Genomic DNA, 14,672 nt, shown 5'->3' with positions numbered 1-14,672 from the left:
ACTTATTTGTACTGCGTTTCCGTCAGCTAGCTGCCAGCTATGCCCAGCTCTGCCTCCGCCAGGCATAATCAGGAAGTCTCTCTGTTCTGATAAAATACTTTCCTTTCCAAGTTACTACAATACCTTCTATAATTTTAAAACACACAAAAAAAAAAATTTTAAAAATCCCTTGTCACTGAACAACACTGCAAAGAGCAGGAATCGTTTCCCTCCTCTCTAATACATAAAAACATTAATTGTTCAAATCAGACAAAGAAAAATCTAGGCCTTACAGAAAAACTTCAAACACAAAGCATCAAAGAGATATCCATGAGTTACAAACATAAATATGTGGCAGATTCTAAGTCTTCACTTCATTCCTTTAAAACAAGCTCCCAGGCTGCTCTATTTGAAAGCAGACTCTCCAAAATAAGATAACATTTTTTCCTGGCATCTTCTTTAAGCCCGTTATCCTTATTCTGTAAGGATGTAGTCACCTGATGGGTACAAGAGATGAAAGCAGACAAAAAAAATCTGAGGATCAGGAAGAATTCTTTTGCCCTGGAAGTGAACATTTGCAAAATGAAGTAACTGTTGCCACATAATACATGCCTGGTACTCCAGCAAAAGTAGAGCTTCCAGCCACATTGACCTGCTAGAGCATGGACCTCCAACATCATGTCAACTCCTATTGAGCATTACATATACTAAGATCATTTAAAAAAGTGAATCTCCTCCAATTGAAATACTTGCCAATGTCATCACGGGTAAGGGAAAATATTACACTGCACTAACTTGTTTTCCTAAGCTTTGAAGACTTAGAAAAATAAGTAATTCTGATGAGCAGCAATGAGTTTCACTACTTGCAGGACCCCCTGGGCAAGAAAAAAAGCTCTGCATATGCACCTAAAAGCTATCCCCATGTGATTACATCTATCTACCTTGTGTAATGCTCTTTGGCAGATCAGCAATTATAGAACGGCAACTCCTTGAGGTAAGGAACCCCAAGCAGCGTTTAGCCCAGGCTACAGACACAAAGGGCCTCATCACACCCAACAGAAGAGAGCAGTGGGGGCAAGCCTCACAAGGTCCCCTGCCTATATTGGTGTGTTGGCTGACATGGGGTGTGACACATGAACTATTTCATCATGGTTTTGATGGCTGCAAAGCAGTGGGGCTGATGTGTCTCACCCCGCGGTTAAAGGAAGACGACTCCTTTTCAAAAGGAAAAAAGAAGTTATACTTGTCTAGGCTTCATGAAGAGATTAAAAATTCCTACAACTTGTTGCAAGCTTGCTCCTACCTGTCTTTACAGTTGTGATCATTGAGTTACGGCTGCACAACCATGCAACATGTGTCAAAAATGCCAAGTATCACATGCTCATGGGCTTGGCTGTGTGCTTTATGCTTTTGGAAGCCAAGCCAGGGAAGACTCGGAGCATGCCAAGCTCAAAGTAAACAGCACAGACACCAGCAAGGCCACCTCCTGCTGCTGGGAACTGCCCTGCAATTTCTTCCTGTTTGTCCTCATTCTTCACGGTCTGCTCCTTACAGGATGAAGACTTCTTTATACTACAGTCACCGTAGGATTTGTCTCCAGATACGGGACAGAGCAAGAAACAGCAAAGCATCAGTATGTCTTCTGCACAAAGACTTGGTAACGAGGGAGGGAAGAAACATACCCAACCTTGAGCAGCCACACTAAAACCCCTAAAATTATTGTGCTGCCTTTTATAAGTTCACTAGTATGACGAGAAACTCCAGGCCACCTTCAGGATTTGAACCTTTGGTACCAGGTGCCAAATCTTGACCATTTCTGTTCAAGCCATAAGCTCCATTAGCCGCCTAAAGTAAAAAAGCGATATTCTCTGGGCTAAGTGTGCTGGAGAGTACAATTCAAACTTAATACACATGTAATGCAATCTCAAAAATAATTAACTACTCTTCAAACTCATTACAGAAGAGTCTTCTCATGTAATCTATTATACAATACAAAGGGGAAATGCATCACCTTTTGCCAGAACCTCAAATGAAAAGCTGAAAAAAAATTAACCTTCTCTCTCTAAAAAGCAGAATCCAAGACTAGCATCGTTTTCTTCTTGTTTCTACTTTCAGCAAGAGCAGAACATCAAATCTTCCTGACTGTATTCTGCACATAACCAAGCGGCAGAACAATTTAATCAGCTCCCATTGTCCAACTCAGTGTTAAAGTCTGCTTGGGAAAGGCTCCATATAAGATACACAGCCTTGGGAAAAGGTATGAGCACGTATATTTAGTTGCAAAGGGGTTTTCTTGGTTTTAATATTTTCTTGCATCCATTCCAATCTGTAGCTTTTTTCAGGTTCTTTATTTGCATTTCAAGAGCAACATAAAAACATAACAAAACATAGCATAAGTCCAAACATAAAAACACAACTTTTTTTCTTCCAGCTTTGCCAAAGGCCATGCTCAGGACTATTACTACTCAATATGCAAAAGAAATAAATTACAACTGTGAGGTTAAAAATTGCACAATTTAATGTTCAAGTGTTAGTTCTGGATGCAGAGAACATCTATTCAGATTCCCTATAAGCAAGTCAGCAGTTGTTTCTTTTGTACACATTCCCATTTTTACTTGACTATACAAATCCTGTTAATTTCAGCAGCTCATCTGGAAGCCTCATCTTGCCTGTTCCCCTGAAATTCATCTCTCCCCACTTCCTAAAGTGGGATTTGAAAAAAGTCACTGGAAACAATATCCCCAAAACATCCCCTGAGCACTTTTGAAAGTGCTATCCACAACACATGTAAACCATAGGATATTCTCCCAATACTTCAAAGCTTCAAGGCATACCAGGCTCCCTTTTAACAGAGAGCAAGGTTTAGTCAAAAGGCATCAGAGCTAATTCAACTCCATCTCCACACCAAGAAGCGTCACCTGTGGTACCTGGGGACAAAGAAAAAGCAACAGAACAAGCCCAGAAGTTGAAAGAAAGCCTAGCTATCTGCACTTCCAGGTGGCCCACAACCATTTTACATGACAAGGGTTGTTTTTAACCTGCAGACACCTCTGTCACTGCAGCCATGGCTCCTGGGCACTTTGCCACACTAATGGAAGATGGTCCAAGTGCTTCTGAATTGTTAGGAGGAGAGCTCTTACTGAGTGGCGGCACATCTGAAATACCTGTGCTCCCCCAGCAAGCAAACAATATCAGACAAACGGGGGTACTTCAACACTGTAATATCTAAACAGGATTCTTTTCCACGATTAAACTACGTTTAATAGAACCGAGCTCAAGAAACCGCTCAAAATGTAAACTGTAGTTTTAAAATGACTTTTAAGAACTGTTGGGTGGCATTCGGAATTCTAAGTCACATTATTTTCCTTGAAACAAATTAAACATTGCAACACAGAGACACTGAGCAGGGCACTTCACGAACGACGGAAGCACGCTCCCCCCAGCCGCCGGGCCGGCCAGCAGCTCACCCGTACCCCTGCACACCACGCAGGCCACCCTAAAGACAAGACTGTAGTGCACCTTACGTAATTTTTCTACGCCACAGCTTTTTATTACGTGCAGAGCGAAGCCGCAGCATGGTGCTCCGATCGAGTTCTCTTCCGTCCGGCCACCATTTCACCTCCTGCGGACTTGTCCTGGCCAGCGCAGGCCGCTCGAGCACGCCCAGCCACCGCCTCCGCCCCAAACAGCCGTAACCCCCTGGGACAAAGCCTGAGGTGGTAACTACCACCTCACCAACCCCCTTTTGAAATAGGAATTCATGAAAAGCTAGGAGAAAAAAAAAATTACAATACAGCCAAAATATGATTTTCTCCTCCCCAACCAGCTTCTCATCCTCCTTTTTCTCCCTTCAGCCCCCAGCACGTCGTCCTTCCCAGCAATCCCTCACAAACGCAAGCCGCTTCCTTGGTGCGAAGGAGTCTTCCCCTCCTCCGGGTTCTTGCGGCTTTGCTACCGTGAGGCGCGTCGCGAGGCCGCTCGGCATCGGTTAACGTCCCAAACTGACGAGCCAGTTCTTTTGCGGGGGAGGAAAAGCAATAATTACACACAACTTGCAACGGCATGCGAGGAGGGGAGTGAAAGTAGGTCAGATCGCACAACTCCTCGGCTCCGCTGAGGTTCACCAAGTGCTTTCACTTACAGTCAGTTTAAAAATACAATTAAAATAATAACAGCAAGGCAAGTGAAGGAAAGGGCACGGCAGAATTCAGCTGGAACTCGGCTTGCCTTTCTGTCCCTCCCTCTGATAGGGAAAACGTCATTTGCGTGGCGACAAGCAGCACAAGGACCTGAACCAGCAGAAAGCGAAGCCCAGGAGACACGTCTCTGTACCAGGTGCTGACTAGTCTGATACTCAGAAATAGGTCCAGGAAAACCAAAACCCTGAAAAACTGGGTTCTCTTTCAAAGAAAACCCAGCAGTGATAATTAAAAGATGGGAAAGGATACCCTGGAGATGTACGTAACTGGTAAATGAATTATACACTGTTTTTAAGAGTTTAAAAAAAAAAAAACTACATATTTACCCCTCTTACAGAGTATCTTATTTTGCAACTGGCCTCGTCAAGAGGTGCGGTACCCAAGCAGTAAATGCCGACGCAGTTTTGCTGACGCTCTCGACTCCGATTGCAACCCGAAGGGCCGAACTTCCAGAACAGCTCGGCGCTCCCAGCGCACGTTTCGCAATTATAACAGGAGCTGTTGGCTGCTGCACTCTTGCAAATCTGGTCTTTATTTAAGATTTGCCTGTATTCAAAGTTGCTCCAACTTCTCTTTCAACCAGGTTAAAAGCCAGCATAGTCCCCAGTATTACAAGCCAGCATCTCCAATTTGGGGGCATGCTGTGCCATGTCCAAAAAGAAAAATGGTAGAGACACACGGCATGACGTGCTGAACCTGAACTGAAGTCGGACTGCTGTTGAAATCAGTTCCCAAATTGCTGTAAGGATAATTTTACCCCGGCAGGCTCCGTGCCAGATCACCTATTGCCCGGTTTCCCGCAGCCACCACAACCACGAATCACCGCGTCCTGACCAATGTTGCCCAGCCGTGATGGAGGAGCACAGCGCGGCCAGCCCGCGGCCACGAGCCGAACCCTCAGTCACACTGGCGCAAAACTCCGGACTCTTCATCGCTTCAGACATGCTTTGGGTTCCCGAGGTCTTTTCAGCACTAATTTTGCACTTGGTTAACTACACTGAAATACATTTTCTCTTCTAGTTAAACCAGGTGTGCTATTATAAATAGACAAGACGCAACTTGCCCAAGTGGGTGATGGTTCTTTTAAAAGCAGGGATTTACGCTGCTAAGGAGTGTTGCTTCAAAGAAAGTCTCTGCTTTAAAGCTTCAAGCTTGAGGACTCACAAATGTTTAACACTTAAAAATCTGACCCTTCTAGGAAGGAATTTTTCTCTATTAATGATAGAAAAAGGGATAGTTAAGTATTTTTCTTGCACTCCCATCTGTTCCTAAACTAAATATTCATTCTAAGAAAACACTTGTCTTTGAATGTATTTCTATAAAGGCAAGTGATAATTTCTACTGAAGCTAAGAAGCTGGATATAGAAACATGCTCATTAAAAGCTATGCTACGGTTATTATTAAAACATCACAGCAGTCCATCTCATGTGCACACAACCTTGCATAACTGGAGTTGTCAGCATTTTCATTGTAAATTCTGCTTGCAAAGGTTTGTAACTTGCCTGTAAAAAAAGTTACTATAGCCTGAAATTCGTTGCAAGTTCTCTGCCAAGGAAGAACTATTTTAAGATTAGAAAACTATGCATCCATTGGAATCGGTGCCTGCTTTGGGGTTTTATCTATACAAGTGGTTTAAAAGTAAAATAAAATTAAAAACCCTCACAACTCAGCATCTTTGAAAATCTCCTGGCTCCAAAAATAAAAATCAGGAAAGGAATCAAATTCCTAAAAGCTAACTTTTTTTTTCTTCAAAAAGCTGCAATTGTAAAATATAGCAGATAAGCCTGAAACGTGCCATTAGTTGTGCTACTTTACAAAATAGTTGCCACGCTGACACATTACCAACTCCCGGTGTCTCATCAACACCGACTGTAAATCACAACCCTACCCATACCCAATTAATCTACAGCTCAAGACCATGCCCCTGCTAAAGGACTGAGGATTTTAAACGCAGAATGGACACATTAAGACTGATTTAATCCGGCTGCTTGTAAAATTCCCCAGAATCTCAGCTAGCAATTCCTGTACTGGGCCAAATAACTTACTGAACCGCATCTCTGAAAGGGCATCCAGCCCTCACCCTGAACTGTGGGGATGTCACATTCCTCCATAATGGGCTGTGATAATTGCCTTACCTTAAAAAAAAAAAAACACAAACTCTGATTTAACTAATCAGTTTGAATTGTTAATCATAACTTGCAGATATCAAAGCCATGGCTCTTGTTAAAAAAAGGTAACAAGGGAACCCTGGGTGAACTTTTTGCTTTATTTTTCCTACCAAATTGGAAGCAGCATCCTGGTGCTTCTCCACCGCCTCTGCCCCGGGACAACGGCCACTGTGTGGGGTCCCACCAGCATGGAAAGGACCCATGGGGGCACCCCAAGATGGGGAGCACACGGCTCCCTGTGGGACAGGGGACATCCCACCACCGCAGCATCCCTCCTCCACATGCTGCAGCCCTGCCACTCCCTGGGAGCCTGAGAAGCACCTCAAGACCCCACAGCCTGATCCAGGAGGGTCGTGGCGGCTAACGAAGGATCTCCAAATGGACTGTGCTAACCACTGTGCCCACAGGTGACATTAACCTTGTGACCAGAGGTGACGTCAACCTTTAAGCACTTGCATCATTTTTACAAAAATGAAGGTATATTGCTCATATTATGCAACATTTTTACAAAGAGGAAGGTATTGCTCTGGGTAGTGAACTTGTTTATGTTTGTATGTTGTTTAGCGCCAGCAAATAGCTGCGACCAGTTAAAACCCAAACAAGAACTCGTTACTCGCTTCAGAGCCCACCGTAAGGACACGTCACCCATTACAGAAAGTCTCTCCCCTTCACTGCTGCCCCTGGGAACCTCCCAAACGCACATTTAAGGCCATTTTGAACTACCGTGTTTTTCACAGGACTCAGAAGTAGGCTGTCCCTTGTGGAAAGCTTAAATTAGTCCTTTGAAATTTGACCTAAATTAAAAGAACTGAAACACACTGTGCCTGCACCAGGCGAGGGCTCCGAGTGGGTGCTCCAAGGACAGCGTCAACACACTGCATGTGGGGAAGAGACTAAATTAGCTACCCAGCAGAACGATAACACACAGCTTGGGCAAGGGAAGGTCAAGGGAGAGCTTGCTATTTATCAAATATATGTCTAAACTAATTATTCAGTTCACAAAATAACCCTTCAAACCTATGTGTGCGGTCAGAGCCCTTTCGAAACATTGGCTATCATCAAAGGCCTTCATGGCCTGGGTACACAGAAAGAGAATGGCCCCTTTGTACACACTGCGGTAGACTTATTCCTAAATATTTAAAGGCAGAAAGTCTTTATACTCCCTAGGATATAAAACATATACGTAAACACTTGATGTAAGATATAATTTGATGGTTGACAGTCCCCAGACTAACTCCCACAGGTCCTGCTCCCGCTCACACTGCTTAACAGCCTCAGATTTTGCCGTCACTGGTTAAGGAAGAAAGCACCACAACCAGTAACGACCATGCTCAAGATCCAGCCCTTCGCCAGCACCCATGACATCAACATTGACTTCATAATTTACAATGCCTCAAGATACCATTCTTCAGTGTAAATGCTTTCATACGTACCAGAGTAATATCTAATGGTCACGGATGAGATTCAGAGCTCAAAGAGTCCAGCGTTTCTTAAAAGCACCCAGGAGAAGCGTGCTACCAAAGAGAGCAGATTGACTGCAGACAGCTAGAAGTAAAGTACCTTGATGCCTAACAACGTCTTGCACGTATCCTGCACATATGTTGCTTGTGCTAAAGTACGTACTTAACCCGATACTCTGAAGAAAATTATGAGAAGTGTCCCTGAAGTTACGATTAGCTACGAGACAAGAGTATATTCTCCATTACAATCAAAGGAACGAAAAGCCACAATCTCAATTCCTGTTAAGGGTGCATACAGCTTTTTTAATATTCTGAGTCACTAAGACAATAAATAGTAACAAAAAAAACACCGAACGTCAAAAAAAGACAAAATTTAGGGCATGTCCATGAAGGAAGACTAAGGAACAGATCAACATGAGACAAGAGTATATTCTCCATTACAATCAAAGGAACGAAAAGCCACAATCTCAATTCCTGTTAAGGGTGCATACAGCTTTTTTAATATTCTGAGTCACTAAGACAATAAACAGTAACAAAAAAGCACCGAACGTCAAAAAAAGACAAAATTTATGGCATGTCCATGAAGGAAGACTAAGGAACAGATCAACATGTGTCACAAAAGGTCATGGCCCTGTCGACCTTCTCAGCTGGTATGAAATGTCAGAGCTCTAATGACTGCAGAGTCAGCAGCCCTACCAAAAATTTACATTATTACAGCACCTGACCCCCCAAATTAGCTGTAGCCAAAATGTTTGGCATTTACTAAATTAAAAAAAGAAGTCTGCTTTGTTTTTGAAGAGGTTTTTTTTTGAAGGGTTTTTTGTTTTGTTTTCAGCTGAGAAAGCTTGTGGGTGGCAGTGATGGAACCCAGAGAAGGTGGTTGTGTTAAAAGAGTTGGGTTTTTTTTTTAAAAAATAGGTTTAAGGAAGTACATAAAGAAGGTTTTATCTCCCAAATCTAAGATATAAATCCTACACAATTCCCTGTATTCTGCAGCATAAAAGCTCTTCTTATACCATTAACTTAGAAGTGTGGGTTTTTTCTCCTTTCTGGTAACGATTCAGGTTCTCACGTCTAAAATTGTTGCATGTCAGTAACATTCCTGCCCAGGGAAGAAGTTTTAAATCCTTTTTAACAATTTACACTTTGATAAAAGCCAGATTCCACCCCCTGGGTATTCACTGAGGAAGCAACATATTTTTAAACTGTATTTTTTAAAAATAATAAAAGCTATTCTTTCCCTGAAAAACTGAAAAATTATCAGGCATCCTTCAAAAAAAAAATATTACTCTTCTCCCTGTAAAATACTCCACCAATCATGCAACCACATTCTTTCTCATTTAACCCCAAAACTAGGGGACCTCACTACAAACAGCTAATCTGAAACCAGAATTATTCATTATTTTATCATTCCTCTGAAAAGCCAAAAAGGCACCAGATGTGCAATTAACAAATCACACAGTAAGTGGTGATGAGAGGTGGGCTTTTCTTTTTTAATTCTCGAGTTACCTTCAAAAGAAAAAAAACAAAAATCTTTACTATCAACAATCTCTATGGCTGACAGATGACAATATTGCTATACTTTGTTAATTTTTTTTCAGGAATGCTTGCTAGGGAGGAGGGCTCGTCGTCCCGAAATAGTTCATCCCCTGCCATCAATAAAAATGTACTTGGAACAGATTCTAAAAATGTGTTAGCTGGTGACGTCTATTTTTAGAGGTAGTGGATAGAAACAAATAAGTTTTGCATGAAAATGTATTAAATAAAGACAAAGCTGTGTCCGTGGACATGAGTAGTAGAATGCGTAAAGGCCAAATTCTCTGCAGCAAGCTTGCCGCAGCAGAAACGCTCTATGGACCATTATATTGGTTTGACAGTTGAGTTATTAGAAATGTAATCGCTCCTCTAAAGGACAGATAAAACCTTAAGAAGGAAGCCTCATTCTCCCCCTAAGGTGCTCGGAGAGCAGGAAAGATCCTACACAATACCATAAAATCATTCTTAAAAACAACCAGCTCATGACAATAACGAGCCTCTCCTTCACTCTTTAGGGAAGAACACCACTTTGCAAAGCTTGAGGAACAGATACACCTGCAGGAACATACCAACAGGTGCAGGCTCAGAATAGGAGATTTTATCAAAACATCTCTTCCAATGTAAAGGTTTCAATTAGCCTTTGCTTTCACAGTAACAAACTGCACTCCTTGCTATTCGGATCTCAACATTTACACTTCCAGACCTTGCAGTCCAGACACTGTACCGATTGCCCTCGGATATTAACAGCAATAGGGAAATATACTCTAAGTACAAACACCAATAAAGCTGCACCACCATTTTTGCAGAGTGCCTGGCAAAACTAAACATCCAGGCCACACCATTAGAAACTATTGGGATTTCTTCTTCTCTGAACTTCTCGGGTTAAGAGACTCGCAAAGACATGCAGCTATACAGCCATTTCACATCTCGAGATAGCAACATGCAACACGCGTAGGTGCAATAGACTGTTTCCTTTAAAGTCCCGTTCCTCAAAACTTTCAGCCGTACGCTTTCATTATACAACATGATGACAGTCCCAAGTGAAATCACTGACACCACTTGCTTGCATAAGATTAAATAAACGCGTGCTTGTATGAACACAGCCCACGTGTGAGCAAGAAAAGTCAAAAAACATAACTCTTGAGGGCTAACCTGTTACTTGCCTTAGATTTACCAAAGCACATAAAGATGTTGACTTCTATTTCAGACGTTCAGGCATTTAAACTTAACTTATTTTGCAGAACTAAGGATTCTAGAGTGATTTACCTTCAGGTTCCAGCGTCGCGTCTTCAACAACTAAATTGAACGAAGGTCGAGCCAGGGAAAGTCCAGCCATGGTGACCACCACCAGGCAGATAAGGCAACCCGAATCCCAGCTGACCATCTTTTTAGAGTAAATTCCTGGTCCATTTCCATATCTCCATGTGGACTTTAATCCCATCTGAACACCTCTAGAGAAGCATGGAGAGAAAAGTAGTGCCTTCGGCCAGGGTAATACCTCCTCCCTTGGAATGACGGCTGCTGCTGCGGGGAGGAGAGAGATTTAACACTGTTAGCGAAACCATCTTAAACAGCAAACCAAAAAACTTCACAAAGCCCCGAACAGAGCTAAGGTGAGGGGGGGGGGGAAAGGAGGAGGATGGGGAAAATAGTGTTCCAGCTTCAAGAATATGTGAAAAGTGAGTGACTTTTCATTTTCTGTTAGCAGTTTCCATCATCACCTGAGGCGTAACCAAGTCCTCCTTGTTTTCACAAAATCACTTCTCAGCACATATTTAGAGAGCTACTTTACTGACAGAAAAATATACAGTTTTTAAAAAACGAGAAGCACACACATGTGCAGGCATATAACCTGCAATGCTGCAAAATTACCACAATTATACAAATTATATTCTTGTTATTGTTTGAAGGTTTATGTAAGTTTGCCTTGTTTTTCATTCCTTCACCTAGGCAGTTCTGCAGCCAGCTGAATTTGCAAGAATTCAGTAATTTTCCACAAGAAAAACAGCTGAAAAATACTCCTTAGACTTGGATAGTCCATAAGACACTATTTCATCTCAGGACTTCCAGCTCCCCTATGGAAGTACCTTCTTCTACCTCGGCTCAGCGTCCTTTCAAAGCCTGAGAGTCCTGTACAGGTGAAAGGCTCCAGTCTTTACAGGGATGCTGGTTAGCTACGCTGCATTACAGGCAGTTAAAATCTGTGTAAAGTGTAGTACAGGTTGCAGTTCCAGAGCAGACCTCCCCAGCATCGCTCTCCGCTCATACGTGCTAAACTGCACAGCACGCTCCCACGTGCACACACGTTTCGGTTCTCAATCGCTCCTTCAACGATGCTTATTGAGATAGATCTTTCAGACGGGAAAAAATAAAAGTCTTATCTTATTCACAGTAAAACTAATTCAAACGGATGGAGTTGACTGGTAATCCAGGCATGGGCTGATGGAAGAGAGAAGAGAAGCGGTACCAAAGTAATTGGCATTCCCTTCAGGGGACCCTGTTGCCACCACACTAAGAAGCCAGGTGAGGGTCAGAAGAGCATCCTCACAGGGCGATTTAACAGCTCAACCAGAAAATTAGACCTGATTTTCCGCTTCAAAAATAAAAGATGGTAAACCTCAGTAAAGGGATGAAACAACTAACTGCAGCAGTTGTTCTAATCTGGCCAATAATTCATCTTGGATGTGATGAAACCCAACTGAAGCTTAGAGAGCACATGCCTTGAAGGGAAAAATAACATAAAACCTCTTTTTCCCTCCTGCCCTCACCTTTAAAAAAAAAGGCAGCAACTGTAGAGATAAAGGCAAACTTCTCAAAACTCCCTGTCATTTGGACGTGGTATGGTACCTCAGCACACAGTACACAGAAACACGGACAAATATTCTCCCTTTACAAAGCCAACCATCAAAAAGCTTATTCAGATTTTATTAGCCTTTTGCTACCTGCTACACGCAAGCCAAGTTCACAGTGCTAAGGACAGAAATGCTGTTGAGGCATCTTCTACCTTGGCTACCATATACAGTAACTTCTGGAGTCAGTAGGAACAGATTTTAGATGACATAAATAAAGCACCTGTGGAAAATAATTAATACACAGTACTTCAGGTGAATCCCCGATACTTCAGGGCAAGCCTTCTTCACCCCAGCTGATATCAGTTCAAAGCTCTGTCCCTCATTTAGAGATTTAAGCATAGCACCGGCATCCTGGACCACAAGCTAGCAACTACTATTAAATCTCCAGTGAAACCACCACCAGCCCACTGCATAAACATCTGCAAAGAGCTCGCCGAGCGCTTCTCCAAACAAGCGCAGCGCAGGTGCAGAACTGAAGAGAGCTCTGTCTCCCAAACGGGTTTGTGTCTGGTGAAGGACCGGAGCAAGCCCTCCTTGCCGCCACCACCCAGCTCAACCTCCCGACTCGTGGTCTGCCAGCCACAGCTCTGTAGCTCAGTTTATCCAGCTGTAGAACGGGCAGAAACCCTAATTCACAGACTGGATGTAATGCTACCTTCATTTCCATCAATGATCCTGTAAAGCCCAATTAAAGGCTATGTATATAAATGCAAAATTTAACCATAGCTTTGCAAAAAGAAAACATACCATAACACTAGCCTATATTCCAGACTCTAACAGCATTAATCCCACTCACAATTCAGCCGTTTCAGATTTTTAGGCTACAGTAAAGGCCACTGAAAGCACGCTTGTTGTTCCTATCCTCATCCCCAGTCCTGAAGCGCAGCACAAGGTTACTTGACCACGCGTCTTCTCACCTGAAGGCTTTTGCCAGCTTCTGCACCTGAACATCTGCCGCAGAAAGAAGGGACTCTTCATCCACAGGGCAACAGAAAATTAAAGACCGTGGCTTGCAAAGGCGTAGCAGAGCTAACATCAGAGCTCTGGAGCCATCCGCGGAGCCAAACCACTTTTTACCACCACGACAGCGACCAGGGTTCGAGGATTGCCCTTTCCCAAAAGAAGCGGAGTCCAAGGAAGATGAAACGAAACCAAATTCTTTTCATAGTTTAATCGCCACAGTTGCTGGGGGACAAGTCTCTGGAAAGACCTCCTGTGCTGGATAATTATGTACCCCTATCTCAATGTTTGGAACACAGCCCCAGCATGCTTTTTGGCCTCCACAATTCTGGCTTCCTGACTACAATACCATAATCCCTCCTGGAGTCTCAGACTCAGTGAAAGCCACACGTAGTGTTTATTTTTCCCCTTGAAAGGGAACTCTGTCTCTCTTCTCAGCCTACACTTCGGGGAGGAGTTGTCAGGCTCCAATGATTGATGGCTCTCCTTGCCACTCGCTCATCAAGTCAATTTTCACCTCGTCACATACCTGCCCAAATTTCTTTGCCAAACTGACAAGCATGGGAAAGCAGACTGGTTTGGGAGCCCAACCAAATTCCTCCAAGCTGTACTTCAGTTTAAACACACTCACACACACAAACAAGTAGTACTTGTTCAGCAGTGGCATTAATTAAATTCAACGCTCAGTGTTCTTTTTAATCTACTTCCATTGTTGTTTATAAGATGTTTATCACTCCCCAGAGAGAGCACAATTTGTAGGGTATGTTAACCAAATCAATACATCACTCGTTGTATAACTCTTCAGCATCCTTCTCTATTAGGCAGGGAATAGCAAAATCCGAGTGAAATACGGATCTTCCCTCTACAAAGAAATCTCAAGCGCCCTGAAAGCCCGGTAGCTTCATTAGAAAAATCCAGGTAGGTGAAGCTTTTAAGCTAACAGCTTTGTATACGCATACACACACACAAATATATATGCGTCTATAAATATATATATATACACACACATCTAACAAGACTTCATCATAGTTCAATCTCCAAGCAAATCTGAGCATCACAACTATTAAACATTAATTCTGGAGGACTAATGGGAACCGGCTGGCAGCTTCAGTACTTTTTCATTGTTTGAACTTCTTTCATTTGCTTTCCAGGACTATCCCGCTTTTCTCAAGTCTTTTGCTACTAAGAGATCAGGGGAGGAAGAAAAAAAAAAAAATCTGCATTTTAATTGACATTCCAGGGAGAGAGAGAGAAGTCCAGAGGCTGCTGATTGCTGTCTATTCAGCCCAAACAGGCTTTTCAGATGAAAATGAGTAAAGGCTAGTGGAAGATTTACAGGCATTTGGTACAAAGGAGACAATGAAGTTTTAAATGTTGATAGCGTTTCACACCAAAGGCATAATGGGTCCCTGTTTGAACGAGCCGTTTTGCATTTAAATATATATTTCATTGAGGATTTCTTTTCCCCTCTCTCTCGGGCGGGGGCAGCTCCGACCGGCCGGCCGCGCTCCCCCGAGC

The 14,672-nt window shown here is 42.9% G+C and overlaps 1 protein-coding gene across 1 annotated transcript in view; it reads right to left on the bottom strand.

The window, feature by feature from the left end:
• Positions 1-13,172, bottom strand: part of LOC104621943 (fibroblast growth factor receptor 2-like) — a gene marked incomplete at its 3' end in the record, with an annotated part of 67,093 nt that extends 53,921 nt beyond the window's left edge. Inside the window, 2 exon segments of the mRNA XM_010288578.1 lie at positions 10,609-10,866; positions 13,112-13,172. Coding sequence (XP_010286880.1) covers positions 10,609-10,866; positions 13,112-13,172 — 319 coding nt within the window.
• Positions 13,173-14,672: the final 1,500 nt, after the last annotated feature.

Source organism: Phaethon lepturus, unplaced genomic scaffold, assembly GCF_000687285.1.
Source record: "Phaethon lepturus isolate BGI_N335 unplaced genomic scaffold, ASM68728v1 scaffold11776, whole genome shotgun sequence".
NCBI classification, from domain to species: Eukaryota; Metazoa; Chordata; class Aves; order Phaethontiformes; family Phaethontidae; genus Phaethon; species Phaethon lepturus.
This window is presented reverse-complemented; position numbering and strand designations above follow the sequence as displayed.